Source organism: Protopterus annectens, chromosome 12.part0 (assembly GCF_019279795.1).
Source record: "Protopterus annectens isolate FY-2018-M chromosome 12.part0, PAN1.0, whole genome shotgun sequence".
Classification (NCBI taxonomy): domain Eukaryota; kingdom Metazoa; phylum Chordata; order Ceratodontiformes; family Protopteridae; genus Protopterus; species Protopterus annectens.
Window position 1 is genome coordinate 503,291,114 of NC_056746.1, and position 19,932 is coordinate 503,311,045.

The following is a 19,932-nucleotide window of genomic DNA, read 5'->3' on the forward strand; positions in this document are numbered from 1 at the left end:
TTTCACCAGAGATACAAACATGAAGTTTTACGATACTTTCAGGAAGACGTAACTGCTTTGGGAGCAACAGATGAATTTAAAGATGTCTGAATGAACAAAGGGATGGTCAGTGAAGAAACCTGAATCTTGACAATTTTAATGTCAGAAAGGACACTTCTGAATATATGAGAACTTAAACAATGAGTAAAAAGGTCACACAGAAAAAACAATCAGTAAAAACTAAAAGAAAATTCTAGCCAAGCTAGAATTTCCACTATGTGATTCCTCAAACCTCTTGTATAAGAGGCACATGGAATATATGCAAATGACCTTTAAGAACATCAGGTGTTTCATCTAAATGAAGATTCTGAATGCCCATGACTTTTTTAAAGTCATTTAATGGACAAATTCAGGCCAATAAAGCCAAACCCTGCTAGCTGTGGACATGCATGTTTCGGCCTTGTTATGGCATCATCAGCACGACATAAGAGGACTGTTTTGTGCTGTCCACAGCTAGTGGAGTTTGGCTTTATTGGCCTGAGTTTGTCCATTAAATGACTTAAAAACAAAAAAAGTCATGGGCATTCAGAATCGCCATTTAACTGAAACACCTGATGATCTAAGGGTCATTTGCATACATCCCATGTGCCTCTAATAAAAGAGGTTTGAGGAATCACACAGTGGAAATTCTATCTTGGCTAGAATTTTCTTTTAGTTTTTACTAATATCTGAGAACTTGCAAAACTGTTTTTTTTTACCCCTGGAACCCTCTTAATTTTAATCAGCTCCATAGTTGCTGTATATTAGGAAAATAATGCAAAGTTATCACATATCTAATATCTTGCACTGCCAGCCATGATTCCAGAGAACACCAACTACTGCAATTATTGCTATCACACAACTCCCAACCTGAAATGGCACACAGCCAAGAAGCAAAGGCGCAGACAGTGAACTGAAACCACAGCTCAAAAATGAATCAATAAAAAGGAAATTAAAAACTTTTTAAAAAGTAATACTTAGAAAGTAAAACACAAGTGGAATAACTTTATTTGGCTTAAGAAATTTAAGAATATAAAGAAAGCTGCCTCAAAACAAAAGTATCAGAATTAATTCAAAATCATCTGTGTTCTCTTTCTGCATGCAGAAATAAGGATTGCTACTACATACATCTCGGAATATTTTCCACTTAGCAGCCTAACTGCAACAAGCTAATAAGTATGTCATGGTAAGTAATTCTGACAGTACAAGAATTGTTATATGTAATACTGCAGGTGCCACTATAGTGTTATAGTAAAGAAGTCATTATTTTTTTAATTAAAAAACCCTCAAACTCTTGCATCACAATGAGAAAGCATGGAAAAAGGACTTGTTTCATGAAGTATAATCAAAGCAAGCAGAATCTGCAGTACAACATGAGCAATGGAAATTGGGTATTAATAGTACCAGAATTTACCCACAATGCTAATACCTGGGATCCCAATATTATAGTATATATTGCAAAACTTACTCCCAAGACATTTGTAACTAACACAAAGTATCAGTAAGACAGAATATTGTCCATTCAGCAAGAACATTGTTACTAATTTAAGTTAAATTTTCTCTTGCTATAACTTAATAATAAATATTATCCATGCACTTTGTAAACAGACTTATCTTTTCTGTGTGCAACAGTACACATGAGAAGTTAACAGATACAAGTTGACAAGTGGCATAAATGCACATGGTTAACTCATTCTGAAAAGAAATGAATCATGTCAGATTTACACCACAAGCAAACTTACTACATCAGACTTGAGTCAACTGCTGGCAACAGACAACAGTATATGCCCCTTTAGGGGCATTTTTCAACATGAAATTTACAATCAATGCAAAAAAAAAATTATAAAGACTAAAATCATTTGACACCTTAACAAGCTAAGAAGAAACAACTTTACTCTTAATTTCTGAGCAGTTTTGAAACATGTAAAAATATATTAGCTCATCCTCCCCGAAATATATATACTTCATATTTAAATTTTCAATGAACATAAACCAATTTAAAAAAGGAAGTGGAAGGAAGCATACAACACATAAAAATACACTTCTCTGTAAACAAAATAACAGTCGTATAATTTTTGTTTCTGTGTGGGTCTGTATCACTCCTCCATCATTGACCAGGCTTCTTCTGCCTTCTGATAGTACTGATTGGCCAGCCGTCCTTTCATGGCTTCCATTGCTGCTTCAGCTGCCTCAGTAAAGAGATCACCTTAAAAACAGAAGTATAATCATTAGTAAGAAAACATTTTTCCGCCTTTCACTTTATTCAGTGCCTGCTTGCTACCTCTCCAAGTAATTTCTGATCCAAAATGACACTGTCTCTCAGCACACTTCCATTATGACCCACAAATAAAGCTAGCCTAATATCAGGAATGCCTATGTGGTATTCCCCTCTATTCATCCTAGTACAGGTCCCAAGGATTCAGCCAGTCTATGCCTCTTTTGCTTGAAGCTCCAACAGTAACACACTACTGGAAATCCACTTTTCCCCACAGAGTGCCACTACTTTCTTGCAGATTCTGTCTCAAGGTCCAGGTTGCAGTCTGCAGTGTTAAACATTTGCTGATAAATTAAAATACATAATGGTGAGGATATGAAAAGCCATCATTATAACTCTGTTTGCTGCCACTGATGACACATGACCATAACTGCTCAGCTTCAGAAGGGCCATGGTGGGGGATAAACAACTGGACGTCAGGTCTCTCTTCTTCTGTGGGAGTCTGGACTTTCGTGCCATTTAGAAATACCTGGTGGAGGATAAGCATCAACAGATATCCACACAGATACATGCATGGAGAATCATGTACATCTAGCTGCACCTTCATAACTGCATACCATGTTCAGGGATGATCATTATGGGTGTGACACAAAATGGGGCACAATTGTGTGTGGCATCAAATGTCTGGCTCTCAGGGTCCACTGATGGAAGAGGTAAAAGTAACAAATACTAGGGGGGGGTTGAAGCCCCTGAAAATCTGTGATTATTGTGGTGAATTGTACAGACTTGGTGCACACATTATATCTGCATGAAGTTTTGGGTTTTGCAACTTTCTAGCCTAGGAAAAGTGAGAATGTACTGGCCAAGGAAGAACAAATAAAGCTTGTTGGACAAAGGCAGAAAACATCATTTACCAAATACAAATAAACATTTAAATGGGTGGGGAAGAGGAAACACCTGTGCTGCTGCACTACAAATGGCTTAAAATACCGCGGTTACACCTTCAATTATTAAAGGCATTACTGAAATATAGAACAACTTTACTGGGCAGCATAAAACAGGCTGAGATATGAACATTTTGGATTTACTTCAATTTTTTGACACACAGCTTCTGAAATCACATATGAATTAACACAATTCACTAAACAGCATGGAACACCAAATCCTGATGCAACTATGTTAAAATCTATTTGTACTGCTTAGCTTCACACTGTTTTGGGGACTGCTTCCCCTCCCCCCTTAGTTTTAGCTAGGTCTCAGGTCACACAACCTCAAGAACATGAGAATACTACTTACAGTGAAAAACAAATTAGTCACCTTTTACCTAGAGCTATGCAACCACAGAGGCAGAATATAAAAAGGTATAAGGGAGTGTGCAGTATGATTTGCCCTCCTCAAAAAATGCACATATTCCAAAGTGTCACTTACCTCTGTATTACTCTATCTACTCCCTCCTCCAGTCTACTAGGTGTTACCCTATAGTGCTCATTCCTTTACACTGTGGACCCATTATCTCCTCTCCCAGGACCATGGCTGGGCTCCTACCAGCCCAGGAGAGAGTTCTGTAGGCTACTTGTTATGTGGTGAGAGCACCCCACCAGGTCATTCATTCTTCACAGAGAGGCAAACATCAGAGAAGTCCAGTCTGCTGAACTCAGATGTCCTTTTCTCCTGGAGCTCCTAACCACTGCAACAGCTCTGCTATGCTTCACAACTGCTGCCTACCTCAGGGAAGCATGCATGCATTTCTCCTCACATATGCAAAGCACAACTTGGTAGAGTGTGCTCACCTGGAAAATGCCCTTTTGGTGTAATACTGACAGCTCCCCATAGGTGTCACCAAAAGCCCTTTTGGTGTAATACCGACAGCTCCCCATAGGAGTCACCAAAACAGACAACCGCAGCCCCCCCCCCCCCAAAGATGACAAAGCTGTCAGAGCTCAATGCATCTTGTGGGGGGAGGGGGTTACTCCACTTACTATTGCTGCATGTTTTATGCTGTTGTATAAGTTCTGTTTGGTCATGTGTGATTTGGAAAGCTGCCTGTCTAATGTATTTGTTTATGTTAATTGGAGAATAACAGTAATCCAGTGAATCTTTTTCAGATTCTGCCTAGGAGTACAAGATGCGAGACAAGTACTTATTAGTGTAAACTATGAAACAATCATACATAGTTACAAGCACAATTTTTAAAATTCTAGGTTAATGACATGAGGTGTAATAACATTTTCAAAGGAGAGGCAAGCAAAATGGAGGCCCTGTATCTCAAGAGTTTTCAGGACTACCAAAAGAAGGGAAACCACATTAACAAAAAAGGCTGGTACAACTCCAAAGATGCCAAGATCACCAAATATACCTCAAGAGGAAGACTATTGTTTTAATTAACAAAATAACTGAATGCAAGGAGTGTAATAGCATGTAGTAAAGGGTGACCATAACATTTTCCCAACTGAAAAGTCAAAAATATTGGCAGACATTATCTTAAATTTTGATTCACCTGAGATTAATATGCTGTAAAAGCAATTAAGAAGGAATACCAAACTGTATGTTATTGCTTCAAGCCAGAAGTTACAGGACTGATTAAATAAAGCGCTGCTGTGGGACTGTATCTATAGTTCATAGAATTAAGTCAGTGATCTAATAAACAATCACTTCCCTAGCACCTCCTAAATTCAAGCACTGCTCAGTGTCAAGAGAATACATGACTGGATTCCAAGACACCCCATAGCTGCTTACATGCTACTCTGTTTTGTGGCTTGAAATAAAAATTGCTGTTTAATTAGGTAAGGAATACCTGGGCAACTTTTTCTGAAAAGAAGAGCTCTACTACAGGTATAAAAGGGGCTGGGGGCAACCTTTGATGAATAATGTTGAAGACATTTTCAGCTGAAGATTCAAGCATACAGCTAATTAGCTCCAAAGTTATCAGGATATGCTTTACGTCACTACTTAGTGCAGTTACTGAGAGATGTGGCTCAAACTGGAACTCAAAAAAATCAGACTTTATTAAATCACTGAAATGACATTTTGCGGTTATAATACCAAATGAATACAGTGTGTACTGCTATTTTTCCTCATAGCTCTGCCTGAAAAGAAGCATCCAACACAAAACATGTAGCACCTCTAATGTGCATGCCTCCACCTCCTTGTCCCACAACAACTAGCTGCCCTAACGGCTAACCTACGCTGCCTGACCCTACTTCAGTGGAAACGAAGAACATGTGCACCATCTCCCACATCAAAGTACATACCAACTTGTCAGTCAGTCAATCATGTTCTTTAGTCACTCTAACAGGTAGATTTCATGCTACTCTGTCACTTGGTGAATACCAGGGGCATCATATTCTCACTGGTGTGTGACAACTTCTAGACAGCTATGCCTTCAGCAAATCAAAATATCTGTTGTTCTAAAAATGAGACTTTAGTCCGAACTATGCATTTACTGCCAGTTTTGTAGCTAGGGCAGGACAAAGGGGACAACTGCTGTGGCGCAAAGTAATAGGGGGCAGGCCAGCCATCCTATCCTGATTGCTCTTCCAGTTAAGTGCATACTGGGTTTTAAAAGCCAGTACTGCATTTGTGGTCAAACCTAACAGCTGCAGTGCTCCATGTATGGCCAAAACTGTAGCAACTGCTTGTTTACATTTATAGCAAGATTTGTTTCTTTTTTTTCTTTTTTTAACTAAAACCTGAGTGCTGTAATGCTGTGTGTGAGGTATAAACCTAGTACGGTTTAAAAGAAGAAAAAAAGATGTTTGTTTCTTTTTTTTTTTCAAGTAAAATCTGAGGATGGAGGGTCAGGGTGCAGAGTGCAGGTCACAGAAACAGGAAGTGATTGGCTCCTGCATTTCAGAAGCCCCCAGGAACCTGATTCTGGACCTTTTTTTAATTGCTCTTCAGCTGAAGAGGGCTGAGGTGAGACACTGAAACAGGACTTGGTTGGCTTCTTCATTTCAGGAGCACTAGCCAGGAGATCACAGACCTTTTTTTTGTTCTTCCACTGAAGAGCTGGGGTAGAAGGGAGAGAGCATGCATTTGGCTAACCGGTAAGCATGCCAGTACAAAGACACAAACTTTTGTTTTGTTTTGTTTTTTTGCTCATCAAATGAAGAGGTGGGGCACCACGCTGGAGATCAGCCCCAGGTGCTGCAAAAGCCAACTATGTCTCTACTTAGTACTACTAACCTTCAAAATCTCACCTTATCTTTAAAAAGTGCAGAAAGGCAATGGGAGGAAAAAAGGAAACAATAGCCTTAATATCCTTATAAGGCAGAAACTATGAGCATTTTTATTTCTTCCTTGGAGGTGCTTAAGATTAAATATATTACTGTAGCTATGCCTCCCACTGTCTCCTCAGCACAGATGCCATCTGAAGGAGGGACATCAGAATGAAAGGGACGTGTAGAGAGCTAAGATATACTGGAATTATCATGTTTTTAGATAAATACCCTATAAACAGGAAGACTACTGCTCTCATGGTTTGTTCAAGTTTCCTTTAAACATCAATAACTCAGGTTCAAGCTCAGGTGTTAGAAATGGATGCAGAAAGTGCAAATGTTGATTAGATGACTCCATATTTTAGGTCCAATAAGCAAATATGGCAGAACTACAGTGATTCACATACATGATGCTTTAATACCCCAAATCACCAAGTGTCACAATTCTTACTTGGCTGATCAGAGTATAAAATGAGAAACTTTTCACTCGTGTACCCAGCAAAAGCTTACCTCTACCCACTCCTTCCTACCATTCACAACTTCACAATTTACTCTGTGGTGTAGTCTCTCATTAAAAGATGACATTTATGCACAGGTCCATAGGCCTGACTGACAAATTTATGAACTACTGGCCTTCAAGAAGGTTGACTGCTATGATTGTACGCTGATATTTTCTACCTCCCATATTCATATCAAGTTTATTTTTGAAGAATGTTAATGACTATCTCTTTCAAACTGTATGAAGCTTATTCCATAATCTTCAAAGGTGTTCTGTAATACATATCTCATGTTTTTTTTTTTTTTTTTTTTTAACTACTGATATCTACAGCTTCCAAAGCATACATTCCTGAAATACACTTTAAAACAGGGCCAAATCAGAGATTACTTTACGGACCAGACAGACATTGCAGTTTAATAAGCCATAAGAAACAAATATAATAACATTTCCTAATGACATTCTGAAAAATTTTCAAGTTTTCCAACCCTATGATGATTTTTTATAAGGAATCCCTTTTTATTTACTTATTTTATTTATTGACATTTGATTACCGGGAAAGTCCAACTGGGTAGGTGCACACTTTCAGCATAGGTCCAGAAAAAAGTCCAGACCCAGAAAAGCAAGTATTTTAACATTTTAAGAACAGCAATCATTTTACAAGATTCAAAAATAATACAAAAACATCTACAGTTTAAATAATTATACCACATTAGACATAATGTGACAACTGTGATACAACTTCTATAGCAATAATTTAATATTTAGAGAAATGTTAGCCAATTTAGAGAAATTAAAGGTAAGTTAGTATAGCATGAATAGGAATTGCAATGTGAAGTGAAAGAAAAAAACAGGGCTATATCATATTTAGGTATAGAGTAAGGAGAGAAACTGATTAAGTTAGGATGTTAATAAGAGGGAGTAAGGAGGTGTAAGGTTTGGAGAGGTACTTGTTCATATTTAGGGGTACTTTATCCTGGGGTTTTAAAGGACTGGAGGGAGGGTATTAGTACGATTACAGACCTTGCCTAGCAGATCTGATAGGTTTGTGGACAGAAGGAAGTTTTTGGTCAATGGATCACAGTGACAGAGTTTGTAGAAAGGAGACAAAACGAACTAATGTAATCAATGAAGGGTAGACTCCCAGAGGTGATCTACCTGGAATAACCAACTGTGTCTTTAGAATTAGAAGGTTGCAAATTATACTTTGCTATCTTTGTCAGATACACACTGGTCAAGGTTTAAACTGCTAATTACCACTGTCTCCATATCTTTAAAGACTGTTTCATTTTTATGATTTAATTATCTATTTTGTAATCAAAATATATGTCTTTTTAGAAGTCTCAGTATGCTGCATTTACTGGCACTTAACATGAGGTCATTACAACGGCATCAGGTGTTTATTTTGCAGACCACCTTGGAGAATGTCAGCATTTTTTGCTGACCTGTTTATATTACCCAGTTTGCAATCATTCAAGTACTTGGTTATCCATGGCCCATTGCCCACTTTTACATCTGAGAAGAACAGTTCAAAAAGACATGACCTCAGTACAGAGACTTGTTGATACCACTGGTAATACCTGTTGGGATGGACAGGTAACCCTCCACCCTGTCTTGTTATTTAACCTCACTTCCCCCATTGAATTACATGTTGACTTGACATTTAATGCTTTCACTCTGTCAGTTATTCCCTTATATAGAATACTGTCAAATGTTTTAGCATCGTCAGAGATGCAGTATGCATTGTTAGCCCTTAATCAAATGCTGCTGGTACCTCTTCAAAGAATGCCACAAAGATTCAAAAGGCAAGATCTCCACTTGACAAACCCAAGTTGTTCCATATCTCATATGTGACATCCTGGATAAGCTTCAATGTAATTTCTTTCATGATTTTACACAGAATCACTCTATGACTGATGGGGTCTAACACTGTTTGGGCCACATGCCATGGATGTACCCCCCTCCACACACACATGTTAAGTTTAGGTTTCCTAGATTCTGTGCAGGACATTATCAGGTATGCTACCTACAGCCACTGAACTTACGGTTTTAATTTTGTGGTAGCAATTATCACATCTGTAGTTATATAAAGAATGTCTTCTCTTTGTCTGCAAAGCACCCTGACATAATTATTACTTCTCTCAACCTGTTTCGCTGAGTGACGTCATCATGAGCATCTGATAAAAAACTTTTTACAACTAATTTGCATACTGTATGCTTTTTATTTTTACTTACACTGTCTCTGTTTAACATGTAAATACTACTTAACTTTACTCAATGTAATATGACTATACTTACATTCTGAAGATAATTGTATTATTTTGTTTAAAAGAAATACAGTCTGCAATTTTTTTTTCAATTACATTCATATACCTTATGCATGTGTGATCACTTCACTGTTTAATTGTGATGTGTTACATTCACAAGTTTCCCCATTGAATTATCTGATGTAATTAAAATGCCTTAGTATTGCATTCAGATTTTAAGATCAAACTGGAATTCTTAACTAAATCTATCAGAGACGATAAGAGATGCAAGTAGTTTTTTTCTGTTTTTCTTTTCTTTTTTAGGTGCTTTTTGCCCCGTGCCTGACAAACATTAAACTTCCTTCAACTACAATCTGCCCATTCTTTCTCTCATACTAGGGAATTGGGTTACTAGGATAGTAAGGGGGTGAGATCCACCTGGAAAAAAAACATCGTTTAGGCAGTCATAATAGTCGCTTGTGCCCTCAGTGGCATCCCGGCAATGACAGCATTTGTGCATGGCCTGACCCTACTTCTTTGGTGGGAGAATGCTCTACTAGCATTACCATGGGGACCCACATTGTCTTCTCTCTGTCACTGTATGCTCGCATACATTCACTAATGAAGACTAAGAGTGGCTTGGAAACCTGAAAGCCTGCCCACCAGGACATGCTTAGAAATGTTACCCCTCCTCCAAGGGATTGTTGCTGTATTTGTATCCTGCTCTGCCCTCACGCCCTCAAAAAGAAGGACATGCCCATTCTCCTCTGCCACCTCTATTAATTGTCCAAGCTGCTAATTAAGCTGGGTCACCTGGGACACAGTCAGGATTTTATCCTTCACTACTGAAGCTGTCTAAGTAAGTAATTTCTGTATTTCACTTAATTTAGACTTGCTTTTATGACAAGGGAATAGTATCACTTCCTTTAGTTTTTTCCTTGATAATTTTGTGATTCTACCAAAGGGGCTCCTCACTGAATTTTCCTGTATATTTGTGTCTTGCCATTAAGAGTTCATAAACACAGGAGTCATTAATATTACAGAACTCTAAAAGTATCTTAAAGGAGAACTGTACCCACAGACTCAAAAACATGTTTATTTCATCATGGTTTGGTGTTTCCTACATTTTAACACCACTCCTGCACTATTTACAGGTTTTTAAATATTTTTATATGTAATTTCTCTGTCCGACCACATGGGTCTGGCATCTTGAAGTAATTCTGATTGTTTAGTCTGCCTCTAGGTATCCCACAATGCAGTGCGTGTCTGTAAAAAAATTACCACAATATAAAACAGCACAATGCACCTCCTAGTAGGATTAACAAACTGCATGCAAAACAAACATAAATATGCTGAATAATATCCAGTACAGAGTTTGAAACACAGCTAGTCTTTATTAAAATAAAAACAAGCAGGTTAGCGCTTTCACAAGTAAAATCCCCGCTTCATCAGACCTTAATACAGCATTTTTTCTAAGTGTATTTTATATAAAACTTTAAAAACTGCAAGACTGCAAGAACCAATGACAGTAAGTAAAACACGTTGCATCATTCAATTACTTAACTTCTTAAAAGGGCCATTGTAAACTACACGTGTAGTTTATAATGGCCCTTTTAAGAAGTAGTCTACAATGGCACTTTTAAGAAGTTAAGTAATTGAATGATGCAATGTGTTTTACTTACTGTCATTGGTTCTGGCAGTTTTAAAAGTTTTATAATGCTGTATTAAGGTCTGGTGAAGCGGGAATTTTACTCATGAAAGCACTAACCTACTAGTTTTTATTTTAATAAAGACTAGCTGTGTTTCAAACTCTGTACTGGATTTTATTCAGCATATTTCTGTAAAAAATTACATCATGCAGGCTTCTTTCTTCCGAAAGCTCCTGTCACTGCATTGATTTTACATGCATATACTGCTGTCTTTCAGTCAGTTAGTTTTAAGTAATATTTCATGCCGTCCAGTAACTACTTAAAACACAAACAATGCAAATGCCACAGAACAGACTTTCAAAGTGCTTTTTACTGCTGCTTCTTTTTAGAATGGCTAAACTGCAGTCTTCTGTGAAGCCTGAATTGTACTAGTTTGACTCATGTCCCATCCCCCTTCACACCTAACTTCCGTAGCTGCCAAACTGCTAAGGGTAATTTGAACTGTTACCTACTGTGATTGACAGCTCAAAGCAGGATATTTGAGTCATGTGCTGTTTCCTTGTTCTAGCCTTTACTTTCTGTATGGGTAGGGGAAGGACCAGGGAGCTGTGACATCACATCATGGTTGGGTTTTTAGGACAGTAGCGGTGATGTCAGTTTGGGGAGGGAAATGGCCAGAAAACTACCTGTATTCAGTGTCCTTGATGACATCAGTGAATTGGAGACTGCAGCAAGGGTTGGACAAAAGTTTTTTGAAAGTGAAGCCACCACAGTACAGTAAGGTACTGTTCTAGTGGAGGGAAACAGTCAATTTAAAATATTTTAAATGCTGTACTTTTGCTTATTCACAGCAGGGACAGTAAACAGGGAGAAAAAAGACAGAGAAGTTGAGCATTTAATAATAGAATCCCATTGTTTTCCTTTAAACAGACTACTTGGGTCACAGATAACAGTAATCCTGCCCGTTTTCATAAGTAAGTCATTTACTGCATCACAGTTTTCTACAAGAAAAATCTAGAAAGGATGACTTATGACTGAGTTTGATTTTACTCAAGTTAATTTAATGGTATCATAATCTGTGTTAACTATATGACGATGGGAAGGGAGCAAAAAAGATCCTACATTTGCTAGTATATCTTAGATATTGCCTTCCTTTGTTGGTTTTCACACTACTTGTTCCAAAAATGTTTTTCTTCATATAATTTATTAATATTTGGATATATGTGTTTTATTTTGAGTAGTTTACCTAGTGAGTGCTAAGGTTTTTAATAACCCACATAAAGACTGTGCTTTCATGGATTTTTACATCTAGGAGTTTAGTAAGGAAAGTCTCATGCTCTGTAGGGAACACAGATATTAACTGTGGCTTCCTATACTATTATATTCAATATTACTGCTAAAAATTAAGTATTTCTAATCCTGAGTTAATTTTTTGAGTTTCTGGCTTTTAGGTTTTCTGTTATGAAGAAAACAGTCTTAAGAGTGCAAATACTACAATTTCGCTTTGACACAAACTTTTTTGTGTTCTACAATGCTCCTGGATTTAGATTATATAAATGCTTCTGAGTTTTACACAATTATAAATACATAACAAAGGATCTAGCTTCTACTTTCTATTTCAACCAAACTGAATAGCTTTTTGTTTAAAAATATATGACTGGAACCAGCAAAAACCTGTCACAACTTGAGGAAAAATGAACACAGTTTTAGTTCTTAAAAAATAAACTATTATAGATGGTGATTTTTGGGGTGCCTTCTGTGCAAAGTCTTCATGTCTTTCCTGTGCCTGTGTGGGTTTTGCCTGTGCCAAAGTTTCCTCCTGTATCCCAAAGACATGCTGTAATGCCAGCTCAGTGCTACACAGGAGCAAATTTCGGAACATAGTCCAGATATCCTGCGTCTGATTACCAGAACAGCCCTTGAGGAGCTGGTAACCAAAGGGAGAGGAGTGATGAAGCAAAGCCTAGCTCACCTCTAAGAGGCACAGTTGAGTGAACATGCTCAGGGTGCCCACTCCATCCCAGAATCCCCAGTGGAGACCAGAGATTATAAAGAGGCATTTGCTTGGGAGCCAGAGACTTCTGAGATATTATGTCAATCATGGAAGCAGGTGATACACCCTCATTAATCTTACTGCATATGCAAAGCATCTAAGGGATTTGCACACTGGCATATGTTACTAGTAAGTAAAAAAACTCTGATCCTTGTAGATGACAGCACCATAGTGTTCAAAAGGAATGACTCCATTGTAGGGGTGTCACCTGCAGGGGAAAAAACGGGCATCTTAATATGGACTTTTCCTCAAAACTAACCTGTGTGCAGTGTGTTGATGCTTGTGTGTGTATGTATGTTTGTGTGTGTGAGCACCAGCAATGCACGTCTTGGATGGCTTGACTCGCTATCACTACCAGTATCTTATCTAATCTTATATTTTTTATTAGTATTACCTGATTGTTTTAAACAAAAAACATCTTTATTAAATTATTACTTATGACAAACGCAATCATACATTTATATAAATGAAAACAAACCATAATGACATAATGTTAGTTGCAAACATTATAGATCACTTACAATCTTATCCAGTCACCGTCAGTCAAATACTACATAGCTCTTTCAAATCCTGCCTTCTTTTAAACCTCATTCCTCGTCTGCATGTATTGTTCCCACAATTTCCATTTTTTCTGTATGTAATTTGCTCCTACCCTTTTCTAAAGATCCCATTTCCAGTTGTTATTATCTCTTGTTACTATAGTCACTACTTCTAGTACAGTTGGTTTAGACTTTGATTTCCATTTCCTAATAATTGCTTTTTGGCAGCCAACATTAGACTCAGCAAGGCCTTACTATATCTAGGCAATTCTGATTCTATATCATAGCTCAAAAAAAATTTCCTTTGTCAAACCAATTTGCTCACCTAGTATTTCTGATAGAGTAGCCTGCAGGGAATTTTTAAAAGTCTGCCAACTCATTACATTCCCAGAAAATATGTTCCCAATTACCTTTTTCTTCCTCATCACACCTCCAACATTTGCTATCTACCTGAGGAAAAATTCTTTGGAGTCTGCTTGGGGTATAAAAATAACTATGTAAACACTTCCAAGTACAGATCCTAAACCTTCTAAATTTGTTGCATATTTGTGAGACATACATATATCCCACCATTGTTTCTTTGTGAATTGCTTATCCAATCTCTCTTCCCAATCCTTTCCAATCTCCACTGATTGACTCTTACAGTTACCAAGCAATATTTAAATGCACTACTAATTATTTCTTTTTTAACAGCAGCTTGTGTTATAGATTCTACTAAAAACTCTACCAGTGCTGGTCTTTAGCTTAGGATCCCCCCTATTTCTTTTTCTTTGCCTATACTCTGATATCAATCCTTGATAGGGAAGGCAATCTCTAGTCTGCAGTCCAAATAAATTCTTGGCCTCTTCCCATTTTATTACCTTTCCTTCTCTAATTATTTGCTCCCAATACCTTGGTTCTTTTGCCAGTTTTCTCCAATAAATTCCAGCCCCCTTTTGGCTAGTGTCTGTATCCCTAATTGCAGTCATCCATATCAGAAGAATCTCCTTTCTCCATTCACGTGTTGGCTTAGTTCTTACCTTCTGCTACTTTAGGAATATAACATTCTGTAAGGTTATTGTTATTCTCCTTAAGGATCTGCATCCAAAATTATAGTCTCTCCTCGTTTCTTGAATCCCGTCCCCATTTGATCATACCTTTCCACTTTGAAATATAGGTTTCTGCTTGTGCTATGACTGTGTAGCTGTGGAATACCCCTTCAAATCAGGTAATCCATGACTGTCTTGTTCTATTGGTAAAATCAGCTTATCCCAATTGACTCTTGCTATCATATCCTCCCAGATCAAATCACTCAACTCTTCATTAACTGCTATCTACAACTTCTCCTCTGGTTGATAAAAATATGCCTGACCTGTGTATAAAACTAAAGGGACTAAAAACATTTTAACTGCCTGTATCTTGCTATCCCATATCCATGAAACAGAGCTTCCAATGTCTCTGCTTTTTTATCTTTTGTTTAGTCTCTTCCCACATATCCTTGGCTGCCACACCAGAATCCTTTTTATTCCATACTCCTAAGTACTTCATTTTATCATGTCCACATAAATATTGATATTGCTGAACCAGTTCATGTGTGAGTACATAATTTATAGCTATGGCCTTTGTTGTTCCCAAATAATTTCCATTACCCATTCCTTATATTCATCTCTTTTCAACAGATAGGTGGGAAAGTGACAGTGTCTCATTTTTATTTTATTACCCTGCATTGCTATTTTAGATATTATTGGAATGTGATCTGAAATAATTACTGGATGTGTATCAGAATTTTTAATTAAATGCGCATGTTCCTGTAAAATATATGTAGTATCTAGTCTAGACCAGTTTTTGTATCCTGGGGAACAATATGTAAATTCACTCCAAACTCCTACTACTGAATTCACACCTTCCATGCCAAATATTTTCATAAATTTCTAAAACAAAAATCTACCCTCCTTTGTTATATTTTCCCTTCTGCCCCCCCCCCCAAATAAATCTTCACTGCTGCAAATCAAACTCCATTCCCCACCTATAAGTAATACTCCTTGCTTAAAACTGCTTATTTCTCCCAGAATTAACTTAGGTTCCATTACAGCAGTTTTAGGTGGAATATAAACACATGCCAGTGTCCTCTTCCCTTGCCAGTAGCCCCTTAGTACTACAAATATACCATTATTATCTTTTTTATCCTCTTCTATCACTACTGGAGCTCCCCTTACAATTAATATAAGGACTCCTGTTTTCCTTTGTCCAAGGTATTCCACTAGTAACTATCCTGAAAACCTTTATCAAATTCACATGTTCAGTTCTTTCCAAATGTGTCTCCTGTAGCAGAGGTATTTGTCCTCTACGTTTTTTTAATAGAGCTGACTACTCTTTCTTTTTTCCATATATCTGTGAGACTACTTACATTTAAAGGTAATATAGAAAGTGTCACTATGTTAAAACGTTAGCTTTTTTCTTAAGTGTCTAGATCCAGGTTTTGTGATACGTGCATACGCTGTTTGGCAGGTTGACCTTTTATACAGTTGCTTCTTCTATTTAAGCCTATGTCACATCTTACAAAGCTTTTTGTTTTATCGAAAGCCCTCAAAAAAAACAAAAAAAAAAAAAAAAAAAACATCCAATACATTACTAGAACCTATTAACATAATACTAACACACACAACTACGTACATCTTCAAATACTGAAGTTTTACCCTCCTAATAGTAACAATTGTCCCAGACTGACAGCCACACTTACAGACTTGGATTAGCCTAAAAGGAAGGTTATCCATGCTAAAACATATGGTACAGCCTGTGCTTCTACTAAGTGCTGTTTTGTTTTGTCTTAACTTTATTACTCTTCCAGATTGGGAAAACACTTGAATGCTTTCAGAAAACACTATCTCCTAGCCACTGAAAGAAAACCATTGAAAGAAATTTTCTGTTTTATTGCTCTTTATCAGATTGTCTCCATGGAGACATAAGAACCAGATATGGAGTTGCTTCTTCTACAAGCACTCATTTATTTGCCAAACAATGTTCTTTTTTATTTATTTGCTTTAGCTTAAAACTTCTTACTAGATCAAGCCAATGGGCTTAATCCAGTCATTCCTGCATGACAGAGTGAAAAAAGCACATGTATTTTTCTTGTATCCTGTTTTTTGACCAGACTTTTCTTCTTTTTTTATGTTACAGTGTCTACATTTCTTACAATTGAAGAAGAAAGAAAGAAGAAAAAAAAAACAGGTCCACCTGTTTACTTTAGTATCCCCATTACACTTGAAAATAACTGAGAAAACTTTACAACATGCAGATTTTATCACGTATTATAAAAACACTACTACTAAAAACAGTTAGTTATGTCCTCACCATAACAATCGGTGTATGTGGTCCATCTTGCTTACATTCATTACTGATGGGTTTGGAGCTGAGAATCGGTTCCGACTCGGCCAACTATTTTCTAGCACGAAGTCTCTAATTGGCTGGGCTAAGCGGTATCCCAGGATGCACCTCGCCCCAACCCCCAGATCTTGTTTGCATACATCGCAATCACTCCACATACACAAACCTCACTAAGAGGAATATCACCCACCAGGAAAAAGGAATAAAAATCAATTTTGAAGGGTCTCAGAGCAATTTTCCTCCAAATCCTTCAGGAAGGGGGCAGGTGGGAGGGTACGTAAGAATGTAGATGAGATGGACCACATACATCGATCGTTATGGTGAGTACATAACTAACTGATGTTATGTGGTCCTATCTCGCCTACATTCATTACTGATGGGACAGCGTCCCTAGCACCTCTAACCCGGGAGGCTCATAGGAAAATAATCCTGAGAACCGTGGAACCAAAGGAAGCCCGGCCTCTAGATGCCACGTCCAGCTTGTAATGAGAGATAAAGGTATGATGAGAAGCCCAGGTGGCCGCTGCACAAATGTCGTCCAAGGAAAGCCTGGCATGATACGCTATTGAAGTCGCGACTGCCCTGGTGGAATGAGCCTCAACTGGGAATGGTAAATTTCTGCCTGCTGATGAGTAAATAAAGGAAATGCAATCCTTAATCCACTTAGAAATTGTGCACTTGGAAACAGGGCCACCCGTTCTATTCTCTGAGAAGGACACAAGCAATTGATCCGATTTTCTTAAATGTTTTGTCCTGTGTAAATAGAATCTCAGTTGTCTATGCACATCCAATTGATGAAATTTGAACTCTGCTTTGTTGGAGAAGTTTGGAAAAAACACAGGTAACTCAATGGATTGATGGAGGTTAAACGTGGAAGTCACCTTAGGGAGGAAGGACGGATTAAGTCTTACGGATACCCTGTCCTTATGGAAGATCAAATATGGGGGCTTAATGGACAACACTTGAAGTTCTGATACTCTTCTAGCCGAAGTGATGGCTACCACAAACGCTGTCTTCCAGGATAAGAATTTTAGTTTGCAAGTGGCAGCCGGCTCAAAGGGCAGAAAAGTGATGGCTTGCAACACCAGATTTAAATCCCATGGCATGACAGGTTCTGACACAGGAGGGTGAAGTAACCAGGCTCCTTTCAAAAAGGCCTTGCAAAGTTTATGGCCCATAAGAGCGGGCTCGTAGGATACATGGACGTTAGAAATGGCTGCCAGCTACACCTTAATGGTCGAGGGAGCGGAGCCCTGTCGGAAGAGCATAGCTAAAAGGTCTAAGACCGCCGATATAGGGGCTGTGAAGGGGTCCAGGCCTTGGGCCTGAGCCCAGGTGGAAAATCTCTTCCATTTGCTGGAGTAAATTCTTCTGGTGGAGGACTTGTGAGACGACGATAGGATATGCACCACCTCAGGCGAAAGGGAATGTAGTCTAACTAATGATGGAAGTGGAGCAGCCAGGCTGTCAACCTGAGGGACTGTAGGGAGGGGTGGAACTGTCCTGACATGTGAGTCAATAGGTCTGGCACTGGATCCAGAGTCCAAGGACCGTCCACTGTGTACCGCTGAAGGAAGGGGAACCACACTTGGCGGGGCCAGTGTGGAGCAATTAGAATCATCTTGCTTCCCAAGTAAATGGCTTTCTGAATCACTCTTGGTAACAGAGGAAACGGAGGAAAGGCATAAAGCAGACTGGGAGGCTAACCGTGGACTAGTGCGTCCCTGGGTGACTCCTCCTGTGGGGGGATCAGGGTGAAGTAGTTGCTGCATTTGGCATTGAGAGGACTGGCAAAGAGATCGCAGCAAGGCTGACACCACCTGCTGAATATCCAAGTCGCAACTCGGTTGTTCAGAGACCACTCGTAGGGCATCAGAATAGCTCTGCTTAGCCTGTCTGCTATCACGTTGGATTGTCCCGGAATGTGTGTTGCTACTAGAAACCGTTGGGAAGACACTGCCCAATTCCACACTCTAATGGCTTCTCTGCAAAGGGGGTAAGACTTGGTTCCTCCTTGCTTGTTCAGGTACCACACAACTGACATGCTGTCCGAGTGAATAGCAATCGTTCCCCGGGGAAGAGAGCTCTGGAGTGCTTGCAATGCTAATAGCACTGCTCTCATCTCTAGGACATTGATGTGTAAGTGTACCTCGTGATCCTGCCACGTGCCTTGGACCGTTCTGCCCAGATAATGCCCCCCCCACCCTATCTGGGAAGCGTCCGTGGTCACTGTGGCAGCAGGAGACAAAGGAACTAGATTCCTCCCCTTGTCCAGGTTGGAGGAACATAGCCACCAACGGAGATCCTGTCTGCATTGTTCCGTGAGGAGAACTGGATGAGAGAGAGGGAATTTTTGAAAGGACCACTGGACTGAAAGGAGCCACTGGAGGATCCGCATGTGTAGCCTGGTTAAGGGCACTAGCATGATGGTCGCCGCCATGGATCCCAATAGCTGAAGAACTAATCTGGCTTGAACCTTCTTGCGGGGTAACAAAGCTTGGACCTGATATTGCAACACTGTTATCCTTTCTAGAGGTAGAAAGGCTCTCATTTCGAACAGAGTCTAGCTCTGCGCCTATAAATACAACACGCTGTGAGGGCAGCAAGGCAGATTTTTCCCAGTTTAATGTAATTCCTAGCCTTTGGCAAAGGGTTATGGTAGCCTCCCTGGCTTGAATGAGGAGATGCCTGGTGGGGGCGGTAAGGAGCCAATCGTCCAGGTACGGAAACACCTGGAATCCTAGACGTCTTAGGTGAGCTGTCACCACTGCCAAACACTTGGTAAACACCCTGGGGGCTGTGGTGAGACCAAAGGGCAGGGCTTGAAACTGGAAATGACTGGCTCCCAGCCGGAAGCGTAAATGATTCCTGGATGCCTTGTTTATCTTGATGTGGTAATAGGCATCCTTGAGGTCGATGGAGCACATCCATACTCCCTCTCCCAGCAACGGGAAGATGGACTGAAGAGTGACCATTTGGAATTTGGACTTCAGGATGTAGTGATTCAATCGGCTGAGATCCAGAATGGGTCTCAGGTCCCCTGTTTTTTTCGGCACCTAAAAGAGTCTTGAGTAAGTTCCTGATCCGATCTGGTCTGAGGGGACCGGTTGGATGACCCCTTTTCTTAGCAGCTTTG

The 19,932-nt window shown here is 39.1% G+C and overlaps 1 protein-coding gene across 5 annotated transcripts in view; it reads right to left on the reverse strand.

The window, feature by feature from the left end:
• Nucleotides 1–1,003: 1,003 nt before the first annotated feature.
• The window catches only part of EEF2K (eukaryotic elongation factor 2 kinase), a 469,356-nt gene continuing 450,427 nt past the window's right edge, over nucleotides 1,004–19,932 (reverse strand). For all 5 annotated transcript variants that reach the window (XM_044089631.1, XM_044089635.1, XM_044089634.1 and 2 more), the window contains one exon: nucleotides 1,004–2,224. In XM_044089631.1, the coding sequence (XP_043945566.1) occupies nucleotides 2,115–2,224 (110 nt within the window). In that variant the 3' untranslated portion in view covers nucleotides 1,004–2,114. The remainder of the gene's footprint in view (nucleotides 2,225–19,932) is intronic.